This window comes from Choloepus didactylus, chromosome 2 (assembly GCF_015220235.1).
Source record: "Choloepus didactylus isolate mChoDid1 chromosome 2, mChoDid1.pri, whole genome shotgun sequence".
Lineage (NCBI taxonomy): Eukaryota > Metazoa > Chordata > Mammalia > Pilosa > Megalonychidae > Choloepus > Choloepus didactylus.
The window spans coordinates 81,658,032-81,673,092 of NC_051308.1; the positions used below are offsets into that span (position 1 = coordinate 81,658,032).

The window sequence follows — 15,061 nt, forward strand, 5'->3', positions numbered from 1 at the left end:
TGAGATTCTAGGGTTCGATGCATCCATTGTCTAGTGAAGAAATAAAGTACTAAGTGACTCCCTGGAAATGATACCAAAAGTGGGTATCATTTCCACAAGCCACTACATACTAGCCTAAAATAGACATGAAATAGTAATAAAAAATGTGTATTGATTTCAGCAAAGCATGTGACAAGGATATCTCACCCAATATTCTTGCACACAAAAAAGAGAAATGTCAGCTGGCTAAAGCAGAGCTCAGGGGATGTGACAAAAGCTGAACAGTTGATGAGCAGTGACTAATGCACTGACGATAAGCAGAAGGGAGGTCCCCAATTCTAATGACATTTTTATCAATTACTTAAATGAAAGCCCAAAGCATTTGTTTATCAAATCTGCAGATGATGTAGAGCCCAGTGGGGAAGCTCATTCACTACACAGCAGAGTCCAGAGACCTTGTGTAAGGGAAATCATTGAAACCTTAGAGCGGGGCCACCTGGGCTCAAGTTCACTGGTGATGACCTTGGGAAAGTGGCTTATCTTCTTTAACTTCAGTTTCCCTATGTTTAAAATGTGGATATTAACACTTTTCTCATTGGACTGTTGTTTGGTCTAAATGTAGAGAACCTGACGTTTAGGTACTCAACCAATGTTAGTTCCGTTTCCCTGCTCAAAAAAGAACTCTACAGGGTGGACTGTTGGACCTAATGCAAGGAGATAAAATGTTCCTGAAATAGACACAGAGTCCTGAATTTAAATTCAAAAATTAAATTGAATGAGAACAAAATGAGGGAAAACTAACTATGTCATCAATTCATGTTTAAAAGATCCAGAGTTTTTAGCTGACTACAACCTCAATTCAAGCCAGAAATAAAATGTCACTTCTTATGGAAAAAAAAAAAAACTAACAAAGTTATGTTAAGCAGCAAAAAGCAGATGTGTACTGTCCTACATTCTATTAATTCAAAAACTAATAAATAATGACCTCTCCCCTTACAGGAATTAATTTAAACCAATACAAAGTTATGTGGTATTATAACAAACAGATGAGGGGCCATATGGGAGCCCAGAGGAGGGAGTCAGCTGTTCTCTGTAGAGGGAAATCAAGGAAGGCTTCACAGAGGAGATGGCCTCGGAACAAAGTCTTCGAGCCGGAAGGACAGAAGGGAGATGGAAGGCAGAAGTGCAAAGGTATGAAGGAGGAGGGTGCCTTCAGGGATTAGCAAGCCTGCTGACACAGCTGAGAGGTGTTTTGGGTAGTTGAGGTGGGTTGGGGAGATGTACAGAGGAGATCATGAGAAGCCCTGCATACCAAGCTGAGGAAACTTCCCCAGTTACAGAGTTAGTAAATGACAGAACCCAAACAGGAATTTAGGTTATCTGGTTCATTATCTACCCTTTCTACCTGCTCTGCCCTGTACTGAACACTAGTCACATGTGACTATTTCAATTTAAATTAGTTAAAATTAAGTAAAATTAAAATTCAGTCCCACTAGCCACATGTCAAGTGCTCAAGAACCACATGTGGCTAGTGGCTACCGTACTGAACTACGCAGATAAACACCCAGCCATCATCACAGAAAGTTCCATCTGACAGCGCTGTTCTATGCCATAGAACCACTGGGTGGACAAGAAGTAGATTTGTTCTCTATTGCTTTGCAGGACAGAAATGAGAAATGTAGGTGGAAGTTAGGAGGAAGGATATTCCAACTTCATTCCTTAAGTTTTCTAATAGTAGAAGAGCACCCTGTCACTGGAAGTGCTCAAGCTTGATGACCATCTATCAGGGTGACACAGAAAGAATTCCTATATTGAGTTAAAGGTCTTTGGTTAGTATGCTTGCTCTCTTCCTGGCACAAACTTATCTGTGTATCTCCTTCACATGAAGTTCCTGTCACACTTGTTTTGCTAGGAATCAGTATTCTCTGACAGCCCAGCATCCCAACATCCCAGAATGTGGGAATTTTCTAACACGCTAGGTGCTTTACAATTATCATCTATAGGCCCCTCCTGAAATTGAATGCAAAATTGTATATATATTTTTAAGGAGAGGGGTTCACAGTATCAATCAAATTTCAACAGAATCTGTGATTCCAACATGGAAAGCAAATAAACACTCTAGTCCCAATACTCCTAAAGAGTCATCTAGATTGCCACCGACCCTTAAGCATCTAAAGACTCACCCTGCAATTGAATAGTTTTAAAGTTAAACATTCCATGACCCTAATCAAGAAGAACGGAGATGAGAGTATACTAGAGCACAGAAACAAGCCCAAGGCACAAAATTTGTATAATTCAGAGCAAGCTGGAGATGGTATCATCCGGCACCCTCTTGCTGAGATGCTTATTGAAAGTCCTCTCGGAAATCTTGGTGGTTCATTTTCAATGTTAGCCCCCAGGAACAAGCACACTCAGTCAGATATTATACCAGCTTACTAGCTGGGGAAGTAAATCTAAAGCCTGCTGAGGTATCAATCCATTAAAAATTATTAATGCCTTTGTTCTAACCACCACCTGACAGTATGACAATCGCACCAAGGTCCTACCATATTTCTAGAGATGAGGGCTGAATTCTAGAACAATTCAGCAATTTCTCTGTTACCTAGTGTAGCTGGAGAAGAGTGCTTTGGTTAGGGAAAAAAAGGTTATATAGAGTTACTTTATATAACCAATATGGATTATAATTTGCAAAACAGAATACAATAAAGTGCACACACCATTCAAACTAAGTTGAACATAATGTAATGTAATATAATGTAATATAATGAATGCTTCACTGGCAATGCTCAGAAAGCACTACAGCATTTGGTGGTGCCTATGGGCCATCTTTACGAATCTCAATTGTCCTTATACTGCAGATCTCTGGGTGCCAATTAATAGAGTTCTGTATAACAAAATGCCAGATAACAACAAATACCCTGTGCTTTTTCCACAGTGGGGAAGCCTGTGTTGTGTATTATACAGACTAGAGCAATCCTTAGCAAATTGTGAAGTAGGTAAAGCTTATCTCTTACAATCTCCCAATTCCCATGCAATGACCCTTCAATCCTCTTCCAAATGTCTGGTGCTCTCCTGGCAGCCCCACCCCACTCCACCCACCAGGGCTGCACCTCAACACTTGGCACATCATAATCACTTCATTGATGTTTGTTGTTAAACCAAAAGTAACTGATTAATTCATTCCACAAATATTTACTGAATGCTCACCATACGCCAGCAACTCTGTTCAGTGCTGGAATTAAATGGATGGGGAATGTCTGTCCCATGACCATTTTCAGAAGAACCTGCTCTAGGCTGTAAGGCTAGAAAGAATAAGATCAACTAACTCTAAGTAGACAATGTCATATATTAGCTTAATACATCCCCAATTCCAAGATCATATGCATTTTGATAGGGAAGTCTCACAGCATCACTAACTAAACCCAAAGAATAAATTTTTGTTATTAGCAGGGTTCAGGCTGGTATGTGAGGAAGGGACTGAGGATGGGGAGATTCTCAGCAGTCTGTGAGACTGGCCTTCTCTAGAGACCTTGTCAGGCAGACAGCAACACTACATAGAACGGTGGTTCTCAAAGTATGATTCCCAGACAAGCAGCATCAGTATCCCCTGGGAACCTGTAACAAATGCACATTCTTGGGCCCTACTTCAGACCTACTGAATCAAAAACTCCTGGTCTGGGAGCAGCCATCTGTATTTCCATAAGACATGATTCTGAAACATGCTCAAGTTTGAGAACCAACGGTGTTGATGAATCAGGGAGAGTATATATGTATGATTTCGACACAAAGAGACTAAATGAGGAATTAGTCTTGATGCTGATGGAAATCACCTGCTGAAAGGAAAAGTAGCTGAAACATAACAATGGCAAAAGTGTTCCCAAGAGCACACAGCTGGAAATTGTCAGAACATTAGTGAATAGACTGTTGAAAATCCATTTCATGCTTTTTGACTCCGACCAGCCCCATGAGACAATGGTGTGGAAACTGAGAAAGAGGCACAGAAAGTTCAAAAAACTTCAAACCTACTGCTTAGGAGAAGGTTTGGAAATACTTGTAAGAACTAATTTTCCTCCTGTGTTGCTTTTCAGAGCTTCTTCTCTGTGCCAGGAGGCCACTCACGATGTCCAGAACATCTCGGAAATGGAAATGAAACTAGATTCTGATCACCTACAAGCCTCTGGTCATGAGTGGCCACAGAGAAGAGCATTTCTTCTTCTCCTCTCTACCCTGTTACATACCATCCAGCTACATCCATTCTATCCATTCCCTAAAGGGGAGGAGGAAAAGAAGCAGGAGTAATGGTACTGTAAACAATCGAAAGTACAATTTGTTTTGTATGACTGCATGGTATGTGAATATATCTCAATAAAATGATGATTAAAAAAAAAAAAAAAAAAAAAGAAGGAGGAAAGTCTACATGGGAGATAAAAATGCCTCCTGTTTTAATGACACGAGCCTTTGGCAAACTAAAGCATACATCTGGGAGAGGTTTTCCAAATTCTCCAGAGATGGGGGCACCAAATGGGGAAAAAAAAAATGCAGCCTCAAAATTATGCAGAGATGCGATGGCAATTCTACATTACCTGTCATCTGCAATCAACCACCCACAGACGAAAAGACCACGCTTGGCACAGGGGTTCATTCAGAAGCCCCTCACATGGCTGGGCCACAGGAGCCTGTGGCTGAAGCCTATTCACGAGTTACATTCCCAAGACTAACGGCTTGGAAGATGAACTACCACTTTAAAAAATAGATCTATTTTAAGCCTTAAAAAAAAAAAAAAAAAACTGCAATGGGCTAAGAGTGGAACTGTTTAGTCCTACAAATTTGGAGCTCAAAATCGCAATAAGAAAAGAAGCTCCTAAGAACTACCCACCACTCTGCCCGGGGATGGAGATGGGGTAATTGACAACTTTTGAAGTCATTCAGTGCTGTCCTCCTTAACTGGTGCCATTTCCCCTTGTTGAGGACATGCGTTTTAGTTGCTCCTTCCTCTCCATGATAGGGGCACCAGGACCCATCGGGCTTTATAAAGAAGATTGGCCAAAGATACAGGGAATGGGAAAACAAGTAAACACACTCGGAGTACTCACGTGAGCAAAAACACACAATGACATCTCCCTTAAACAGGCTTAACATTCAAGAGACCACTAGGTTGGAGGGACCTAAAAACTTTGTGCTGTACTTTCTGTCCTTAATTAAGAGTGATGCTGGAAACACAACGGGTGAACCCACGCATGAGTCCTTGCTGTGTAGGTTTAGAATGCTCAGGAAGAGAAACACTGATACGAGTCTCTGACATTTTTATCCCTCTATGGAAAGGACTGCTTTAGAAGCCACATGGTGTGTGTGGGGGGAGGGGGGTAGTTAGACACTAATTTCAGTGCCTCCCCACAAACGATGAGATTATTCCCTGCCTACAAATACACCACTCCCCACTGCTACCATGATTCCCTATATGAATTCACGCTGGAAGTCAAGAAGAAATGGTTACAGAAGCCAGCTTCTTAGCTCAGTGGCTTAGCATTTTATCAGCAAGACCCAAGATAATGACAGAATTCAGAGTGACAAGTAGTTGGGCACATCAATATCCTCTAGTTAACCAAGATCTTTGACTACAGGTGGGGAGTCGCTGTATATTTATGGGGCATCCAAATGTAGACAAGGCTGGGCAGGAGGCAATCATTTAAAAATGGCAAGAAAAAGCATGTTAAAAGAGAGATCCCCCCCCCCCTCACTTCCTTTCTCTTCTGTCACAGTCCCACGGCAAACAACATAGGACTTGGAGAAAAAGTTGATTTCTAAAGGTGGCCCTCTGCAAGAGGCCCTGCTCATATCTAAAAGGAAGACAAACAGCCTTCCTTTTCTGCAAGTCCTAAGAAAAACCCGCATATACAATGAATTATTCACAAAGGCTGAACCTAAAAATGAGAAGGAGAAGTATAGAAAAATGGAAAGAGGGGCAGAGAATTTGGCAGACAGAGAAAGTGAAGGTCCGGTGTCTCTCTCCCATCAAATAAAAGGGTATTAATTACAAACACATTCAGGTTTCTTCTTTCATGTCTTTGTGATCAGTGTCAAACAAAATCAGATCAGCAGAGTGCTTCTGATGGGGTGGGCTGCACCACCCAGCTTTGGGGAACTGCAGCTTCCCAGGCAGACACGCGATTGACGTGGGGAGGCTACTGATCTATTGATCAACAGCATAAAGTCAAAGCGTTTGCAGGAGTTCTGGTAACTTAGCGAATTTTGACTCAAGTTTTATTTTAATTAAGAATCTGAAGGTTGAAAGAAACCAGATGTTCCTGTAAAGGGAGGAAAAAGCAGCAGAGTTTGAGTACTGCAACAGCTAAAAAGAGAGAAGCAATTTCTCATGAAGCTAACATTCCCAGAGTCTGGATCTTTCAGAAGAAGGGGGGAAAAAGGTTTGTTCTCATTATTTTCCTCCCCCTCCTTTAATTCATAGTGTGCACTGCGCCTATTGCAGGGAAAGCAAGTGGAGGGAAATGGAGAAATAATGAAATGCAAACCAACAGACCAAACTATCACATCCAAGATATTTTTGTCTCCATCCTCAAGTCATTTCATTTCTGTCAAACTTCTTCACTCGAACTCGCTTTCCAGGCTGTATCCCAATTACAACTGGCCCCCACAAAAAGTCACTGCCTGGGTTCCTGGAGAAAACATTACTCACACCTCCTTTCAAGGGCAAAGCCGACAGGCAATTTAGAGATTGTCCCGGGAGTCCCAGAAAACAAAGACCTTTATCCTGCAGCCTCCATGCCAGCTACATTCGTTATCTGTTTCCACTGTCTGCATCAGTCCCTAAGTATACAGAAGATGTAAAGTCTTTCTGCATCTTCTGATCACTAAATATAATTACAGACTGTATCCCTGTTAGCAGGCACCCTGTGCCCTAATCAAGACACTCTAGCTGGTGATTCACTTCGAGTTACATCAAACCTGAAATTCTTACCAGGGTTACAGTTTACAATTCTGCAAAATGCTATATATTTATAGGCAACCAAAAGAGAACAAAAGTGTATGACAAAACAGGAGATTTGGGAAATAAAGACTTCAGTAATACTGACTCAAACCCTCCAAAAGAAATGGATAATTTGCAATGGGAAAAATCACCATCGTAAAGCATACAATCTCTGACCCACAGTCACAGTGCTTTGGGGCTACAAAGAAATTCTCCACAACAAGAAATCATGGATGAATATCCACAGGTTCACTATAATGAGATAGGCCATCTCAGTGCCTGCAAACACATTTGATCTTCCTGCTTTAAGCCATGCTCATTTTCACATGAAACATGTTTCCCTGCTAAGATGACCCATACCAAATGGGTGGGGAAAATTCTCATACTGCCCATCTATGCACAAAGTTTTCAAGTCAGAGACAGTATTTTTTCCCCTCACTCCCTGACCTAGAAAAGCACAATCAAGTATGGGGCAGCTCACAAACCATGAGCGAGATCGTGTAAGTCCACAGGGTAAGTGGCCCTGGGCACATTAGAGTTGGAGCTGGTAGGCAGATGGCATAGAGAACGTGGGATGACACGTAGGCAGCCAATTGCCCAAAAAGAAGAGAATCTTTTTGTTAGATATATTAGATAAGCAAGAAATGAAAAGGAGGAATCATAAAAAATGCACTATCGCATTTCAAATCAGATTAACATTTCCAAAAAGGTTATGGCATCCGCTGCATAAGAAAATGCCATAAAAAAAATAAAATTATCTCCCTATGTAGACGTAGCTTCCAAGAAAACGGAAACACATTCATAGTGTTTGCCACCACCTTTTGTGCCAAATTTGGGTTCTCTTAGGCATTTCTTCCTTTAAGAACTAGACCTCCCCTATTAACAACTGGATAAGGTCACCCCCTCAAGTCAGAGGGTCCTGTGAGCATAAATTAAATCATTCCTTTTCATTTTATTTAACCAATCTTTCCAGGCCAATCTCACTAAAGACCAGTAATATGCAACATTAAGAGGCCACTAACACAGCACACAAATGTGCACATTATCTTCCTAGCCCAGGGACTTTCTCCAGCCAATAAAAGATGTGTTAAGTCTCAAAAGGCATTGTACACAAATAATCAAAACCTTCAAGCATGTAGCACGTGCACTATCAGTACCTAAGCAGGTTTTGACATGACAACCTTCTTTTTTGGGAAATGAGGCCCTTACAAAGAACAGAAATACTTAAGCAGTACTTTACAAACTTCAATAGGCATAGAATTACCTGAGATCTTGTTAAAATGCAGATTTTGCTTCAGTAGGTCTGAAGTGGGGCACAGGTTCCTGCATTTTCAACAAGTTCTCAGGTGACATGGATGTTGCTGCTTGCTCTCTTTGAAAGATAAGAATCTGGAAGATTTCATTTTGAAATAAAACCCCTCCCTTCAGATACGCTGAAATTTCTGAATAATTACTAACTTTAACTAGTGCCTACTGATTAATTAGGCACTGTTCCAGGCACTTTACATGTAGTAATTCATTTAATTCTCTCAGCAACTGATTATCATCTTCATTTTATAGATAAAGGAAACTGAGGTACAAAGTAATTAAGTAACTTTTCAAGGTAGCAGGGCTAATAGGTAAAGGAACTGGGACTTGAACCCAGACAGCCTAGGTCCAAAACCTTACTGGAACCACTACTCATACTGACTCCCAATAAGAAAAAGCAAGATAGTTTCGGAAGGTGAGATTAGGAATTCAGATGCGGTATTGAAGAAAATTCAGAAACCACAGAAGCAAAATGTTTCCACGTGGTCCCCACAAGAGGGAATTTATTAGTTACATTGTAAAGCCAAGAAAGAAAAAAAAAAAATAAGTATACGTGGTGTATTTTAGATTTTCCAATTGGGCTTCTCTAAAGACCTTAGCAAATGTTCTCTGCGTGCTGTAGAACCACTGAGAAACTTCCAACTATCAGGGGTGCAAGAAATCACTGAGACAGGGCACACGGCCAAGGCACGATGCTGAAGTCAACTCCCTCAAGCGTCTCTCCTTTGGTTCTCTGATAGGTTTTGCCCAAAGACACGGAAAAGAAGGCGTAAGACCCACAACCACACCTAGCATTCGCAATGCCCGGTGGAAAGGCGGAGTCTTCCGAGCGGAAGCGAAAACGTGGAGAGAGGAGAAAACGTGGTGTGGGAAACGTGCTTCACTCCCCAGCCCGCGAGACGGGGCCTCGACGCCCGAAGCACCCCCGGGGCTGAGCCTGGGTCGCTGGGGGGCCCAGCGCGGCCGGCGGAGTTTCGGTGGCGCTGTCCCAGGGGCCAGTGAGCGGCTGCCGTCACACTATGCCACGGGCGGGGTGGCCGGGCGGCTCTGTTACAGTGGGGAAACAACACGCCCCTTAGAGGGGCACAGCAAGACAGCACCTGATGGCGGGCAGGGGGAGGAAGGGGAGGATTTACAGAGTTGTAGAGAGCGTGGGGAGGGGGGTGCGGGCGCTGGGAAAATCAGTAGAGACCAGCCTGGAGGAGAGTTTGCAGCCGCAGCACGGAACACAATGAGGTCTGTCCGCTTTGTGCAGCACACCGACAGGCGTGACTGCAGGGACCGGACCTCCCACCCCCGCCCACAAGTCCCCTCCCTAGACTCGTTCAACCCAGGCGCTGTATGGCCTAGGGATCACTCTGCGGGAATACGGGGGAGGGGCGTGTAGGGAGGAGAAGAGGGAGAAGCGTAGCCAGGCGTGATTGTGGGAGGATGCTAGCAGCAGTAGAGAGAATATCTGCTTAGAGATGCTCCTTCGTTTCTAATGAAGGGTGCTGCCTAGAAGCACCACGCGCCAGCCAATCGCGGTGCTGCTAAAGCAGGGAACTAGGGAGGAAGGAGGGTAAGGCCACAGACTGGGGGGAGGGGGACAGGGAGATGTCCAGGCCCTGGGGGAAGCTAGCCGCATGCCTGACTGATACTAAAGACACGACACACGACGCACGATGCAGCTCCAGCTGTCTCACTGCTGCACACCTGAAGAGTGGGGGTGGGGGAGGAGGGAGGTTGAGGGAGAAGGGGAGGAGCCTCCTTTGCAGGTGCATACTTCTCAAGAAATCTCCCTCCACAAGCATCAAAGTCCCGTGTCTCCAAGCCTACCCCCGTATTTAACACATCACTGCCTTGCCTCCTACTAATCACCCTCACCACCCACCACCCCTGATTCCTAAAGTTCTTGCCAGATGTCCAAATTCTTGTGAAGAATAAGAACATACCTAACAGCAGCCTGCATTTGATGCACTTGGTTAAACCTGCAAAGAAGCTCGTTGCAGTCATTTCACCCTGATACTGTCACTTTCATAGACACCCCTACCAGCTCTTTGTAGAGGGCAAATCCTTTGGAGCTAAAGAAAGACAGATTGCTCGCACACCTCTGGCTTCCAGCTGACGAATTCAGATCCAGAAGATTGGCCTGGATCCTGGGTGCTGGGAGAACACTCAGTTGAGTCAAACATTAGACAGTGGGAGTACCCAACCTAGGACACCAAGGAAAGGATGGGCCCTGACAAGCTGTTCTTCCTTGGCTGACAATAGAACTCCAACTTTGAACTGTCTGGGGCTGTGGCATTAGAGATCACCTCCCCTGACAGACACTCACTCCACTTTCAATGGAACTTAAACTTTGTCCCTAGAGTTAGCTGGGTCCCCAACCAAAAGCCTGCCTTATTTATGCATTTGTCTGTTTGTATACAGTTTTGGCCCAGAGCTCTTAGAGCATCTGACCTGATAAATGCCCTCTTGGTGCCTCAACTTCCCCACAAGCAGGCAGTGCAGGTGTCTCCCCAACTGGGTGTGGTGGGATGGCTTAAAGGGAGGAAAAAGGAGAAGTGATTATGAAAGGAAGCCGTGAGGTTATTAGGGGCAACCCAATCTATGCAGACTGCAGCTTGAGAAAGAACTGGAGGCCTGGGAATCAGATAAAGCCCAGCCCAGAAAGGGGCAGACACAGAAACACCACACGCCCAGGGGTGCTACAGATTTCCACATAGGAAAAATCAAAAGCCAAAAGTCTTACCTTGAATACCACTAGTGCTCAAAACAGTCTCTAACACACCGAGCTCACCCCTTAGATGCACCAAGCTCACCCCTTAGAAGCATCAAAGTAAAGAGTGCACTACAGAAAAGGGGCAAATTGGCACCGGGAAGGTGGTGGTGGATAAATCCCACGCTAGCCTCCCCCACCCCCTCACCAGAAGAAATGCAAAGGGGAAAAGGGGAGTTGGTGGGCAAGAAAGGATATGGCCAATCGATGAGCTTCTTGGCGTATTTCCTGACAATATTATCTTCTCCAAAGATGAACAGGGATCTGTTGACGGTGAAACAGTTCTGCCGGACGGGAATGGGGTTGTACAAAGCCATAGTCCGCGCCCTCTGCGCTTTCGACTGCTTGTAGGCGGCCGCTGGCCCCGAGGCCGGCACGGGTGTTCCTTGCCGGTTCCTGCTCTGATCCGAGTCTCCATCGCCCGACTCAGGCCTGCCGACCACCGCCTCCCCGAAGCGAGCCATCCTGAAGTTCAAACAGACAGAAGACACACAAACGTGATCGCGGCCGAACACCGGCACACAGCAACAAGCAGAAAGACACACGGAGACTCAGAGCCGCATCCAGACGGGCACGGGGACCACCGTCTCCTGGGAGCCCGACGAGCTCTTCGGAGAGGCGATAGCAGCAGCCCCGCCGCTCTGAACTGTTGAATCTAAATACAACCTCTGCGAAGCTCCATTCCTCAGGAAGGGAAAAAAAAAAAATGGGGGGGGGGGGACTTGGGGTGCTCAGTTTCTGAAGGCAATTTTTTTTTTTCAAAATGCCAGTGTGTGGTGGCGTTCACGGACTGGAGAGGAGAGGGGTGGAGTAGGCTGCTCTTCAAACATAGCTCCTCTTCTGGCAGACGCACTACCTAGTTCAGGGAGAGAGGCAGGCACCGGCCCGCTAGGTAACAGTTTGGTGATTTATTGGTTGGGGGAAGGGCGTGGAGACAGGAAAAAAATTTTTTAAAAAGAACTTTTTTTAAAAAGATGAGGAAGGGATCACGATGACATGCTTTATAACGCCAGTCCCTCCAAGCCCATCTAAGAAATTCCACAGCCAAGACTTGGGTCTTTAAATCTGCCAACAGACGCATCCAAAGGTTGGAGAGAGGGAGGGGGAGAGCGGTATTGAGGTTCCTGCGTAAACCGCAACGCCCAAAATATCAAAATAAGAAGTCATTCCAAAGCGAAAGGGGCAAATGACTTAAAAGCTTCCTCCGCTTGGGATAGAAGTTAAGCAGCATCCAGAGAGCAGCGAAGTCCGAGAGCCAGCAACCGCCCGGAGCGCTCGCCGCCGCCGCCTTCCCGGATCAGCATGCAACAGCGATCCGCGGCTGCGCCAGGGAGAGGGCGGGAGTGAGCGAGCCAGCGGGCGGGCGAGCCCGGCGAGCACTGGCGAGGGAGGAACAGGTTGCAGCCGGGCTTAGAGGTAGCCTGACACTCGAGTTGTCCAGGGACTGAACTTCCTCACTAATGACTCGGGCTGCCTCTTCCCTGACGGCCCCCTCCAGGAGCAGAGAAGACCGGAAAGAAGAGAGGGGGAGGCCAGAAAGCAGGGGAGCGAGACAGCGCAGAGGCGAAGCGAGGCGCGCAGTGGAGCTCCAGGAGAGGCGGGGGAGAGGCGGGCGGGGGAGGGGACGAGGATGGAGCCGGAAGGACCCCCGGCCAACCGCGGCTAGAGGTTGCTGGGATTTAATGCTGGCGTGGCTTATTTATTTATTTAGCCAAAGGGTAGTCGGCCACCTCTGCAAAGGCTTGTCAAGAGTCGCCTTTCCACAAGGAATGCCGAAGAGATCAGTGGCCGCAGTTGGTGGCGCGGCGGCAGAGTCTCGGCAAGACAGCAGGGACAGGGCGGAGGGCGCACACGCACGCGCGCACGCATGGCGCCTTGCGTCCGGCTAGTGAGGTTCCCCGCGCGGTGCCCGGTGCTGTCACCGGCCCGCTGCCACCTTACCCTGGAGGTGGGGCCTGCGCGCCCTGCGCTCTGCGAACCACAGCCTTGTCGCCGCTCTGCCGCACTTCCCAAGCCCCTCGAACGCTGCCGTGGGATTTCCACTGGAAAGGCTGCACCCGATTTCCCTCTCTCCCCACCTGGCAGCTGTAGGCCCTATGGAGAGAGACTAAGACTTCTGGGGGCTCCGCGCTCTGTCGCCGGTGCCGGCTCCTGGCAAGAGCTTCTGCCCTCAATCTCCAAACTGAGGCGATCTGGGGCAGCCTCCTGAGTCCAGTTCTAGCAGAGTCCTACTCCTCCTATTCTGGAAGTGTGGGCCAGATATTGGGCCCCAGACTGTGAGTTCTGGGCTAAAACCACTCTCCTTGAAATCTTAACGATGAGAGACAGCCTCCCGCCAGCGTTTTGTTTTTTTTTTTACCCCAACTCAGGTCCACTGACTTCCTTAAACCCAACCCCCATTACTGAAGAAAAAAGCAGAATTAGTACCTGAGCTGTTGAAATGGAAAAGGTAGACTCCAAACCACAGAGAAAGAGCTCCTAGGTTTAGCGACCAATCCCTTCCCCACAAGTGAGTCAGTGGTTTAAACTGAGGACAAGGACCAGCTGTCCCTTTCCATGTCCACACTAGCTGGGACACACCTTCTTCTGCTTTCTCCTGTTTCAGTTTCAACATATAGTCCTGTCCAAATCCTCTTCACCTGAGCAATGGAGGGGAAGACAGGGAAGAAAGGCTGGAAAAAGAAACAAGAAGACTGACCAAGGCCCAGAGGTTGGAGATCACGGATGAGTGTGTGTGAAAGGCAGCATATCTGTGTGTGAGATTAATTGGTGAAAAGTGAGGTGACGTCTGAGTGAGAGGCGTGTGTGTTCCTAAGTGTATGTGCCTGTGTAGGCAAGGCCATGTGTGCGCTGACACGTGTCTATTGTGCTTGTATGAGATGGTATGTGAATGTGTGTGTGAACGAAAATTCTCTGGGTACTGGCAATTCAAAGAAATGATCACAACACATCCACCCCCAGAAAGCACTGATGCCCTTTGGGACAGTGTGTTGACCTTTTGATTCCGTGAAGCCCCTTTCAGACCAAATTACACCAATTATTCACAGTGTTTCAGCTCTAATTAGTATTTTGATTTCCATTGACTGCTTTATTCTGTCCCTCCACCTATTTTACTTGGAGAGTCCTCTTCTGTGTGAACACCTAGTCAGAAGTAAAACGGGAGGTGGTGCCTACAACCATGAAGTCTCATCAGCTTGCTAGTCACTCAGAACCAGTCACCAGTGGCTGTCTCAGTAACTGTGTAAACTCATAGGATTAGAAAAGGCTTTCAGAAATCATCAAACCCATGTCCCTGTCTTCAGGGAGGACCATAATAAATGGCAGAAAATTCATTTGAATCATGCATTTGGCAAATACTTTTTAGCACCTTCCATGTGCCAGGCACTGTTTTAGGCACTGATAATATAATAATGACCAAAATAGATTATGACAAAAATATTGCATCCATTTCTTAGATTAACTTAGATTCTATCACTTTGCTGACTAGAATGTTTCATGAACCCCTGACTTGTCTCCTCTCAATTTCACCCACTCAGCAGAGAACCAGTACGAATTCTCTTTCCTCTCTCTACAGTGTTCTGTGTTCTCGGACATTGAGGCTGTTGTAATTCTTTAGAGACCTAGATTCCCCAGAATAGGATATTATATGTGGAAATGTGAGGACTCACTGGGTTTGGAGCCTTCCTTCCTGCCCCCAGAGGAGACAGGAATGCAAAGGTTGGGGATTGTGTAGAGTACACTGGGTTGTAGAGCACTTATGTAGGGGAGTTAGAAGCTTAGAATTCTTTGAGGGTGCAGCCCAAAGGGATAGAGGCAAACAGTGGCACGTGTATGGCTTTGGAAATGGACTTGGCCTAAGGACAACAATGCTGAAAGGAAAACACACTTTCTGACATCCTTCCCTCTTTGAGACCTTTGAGATCTATTAATTTCTAAACTGGTTTCATGCTCTCCAATCCAGTCATTATCCCGGCCCACAAGAGGGCTACAGTTTTAATGGTTGACTAATGTATGTGTTTAATGGTTTT

General features: G+C 45.9%; 1 protein-coding gene across 2 annotated transcripts in view; it reads right to left on the reverse strand.

Annotated features, from left to right (window-relative positions):
- CACNA1E (calcium voltage-gated channel subunit alpha1 E) overlaps positions 1–11,708 on the reverse strand; it is a 335,694-nt gene extending 323,986 nt beyond the window's left edge. For both annotated transcript variants that reach the window (XM_037825226.1, XM_037825225.1), the window contains exon 1: positions 11,232–11,708. In XM_037825226.1, the coding sequence (XP_037681154.1) occupies positions 11,232–11,497 (266 nt within the window). In that variant the 5' untranslated portion in view covers positions 11,498–11,708. The remainder of the gene's footprint in view (positions 1–11,231) is intronic.
- Between the last annotated feature and the right edge of the window lie 3,353 nt (positions 11,709–15,061).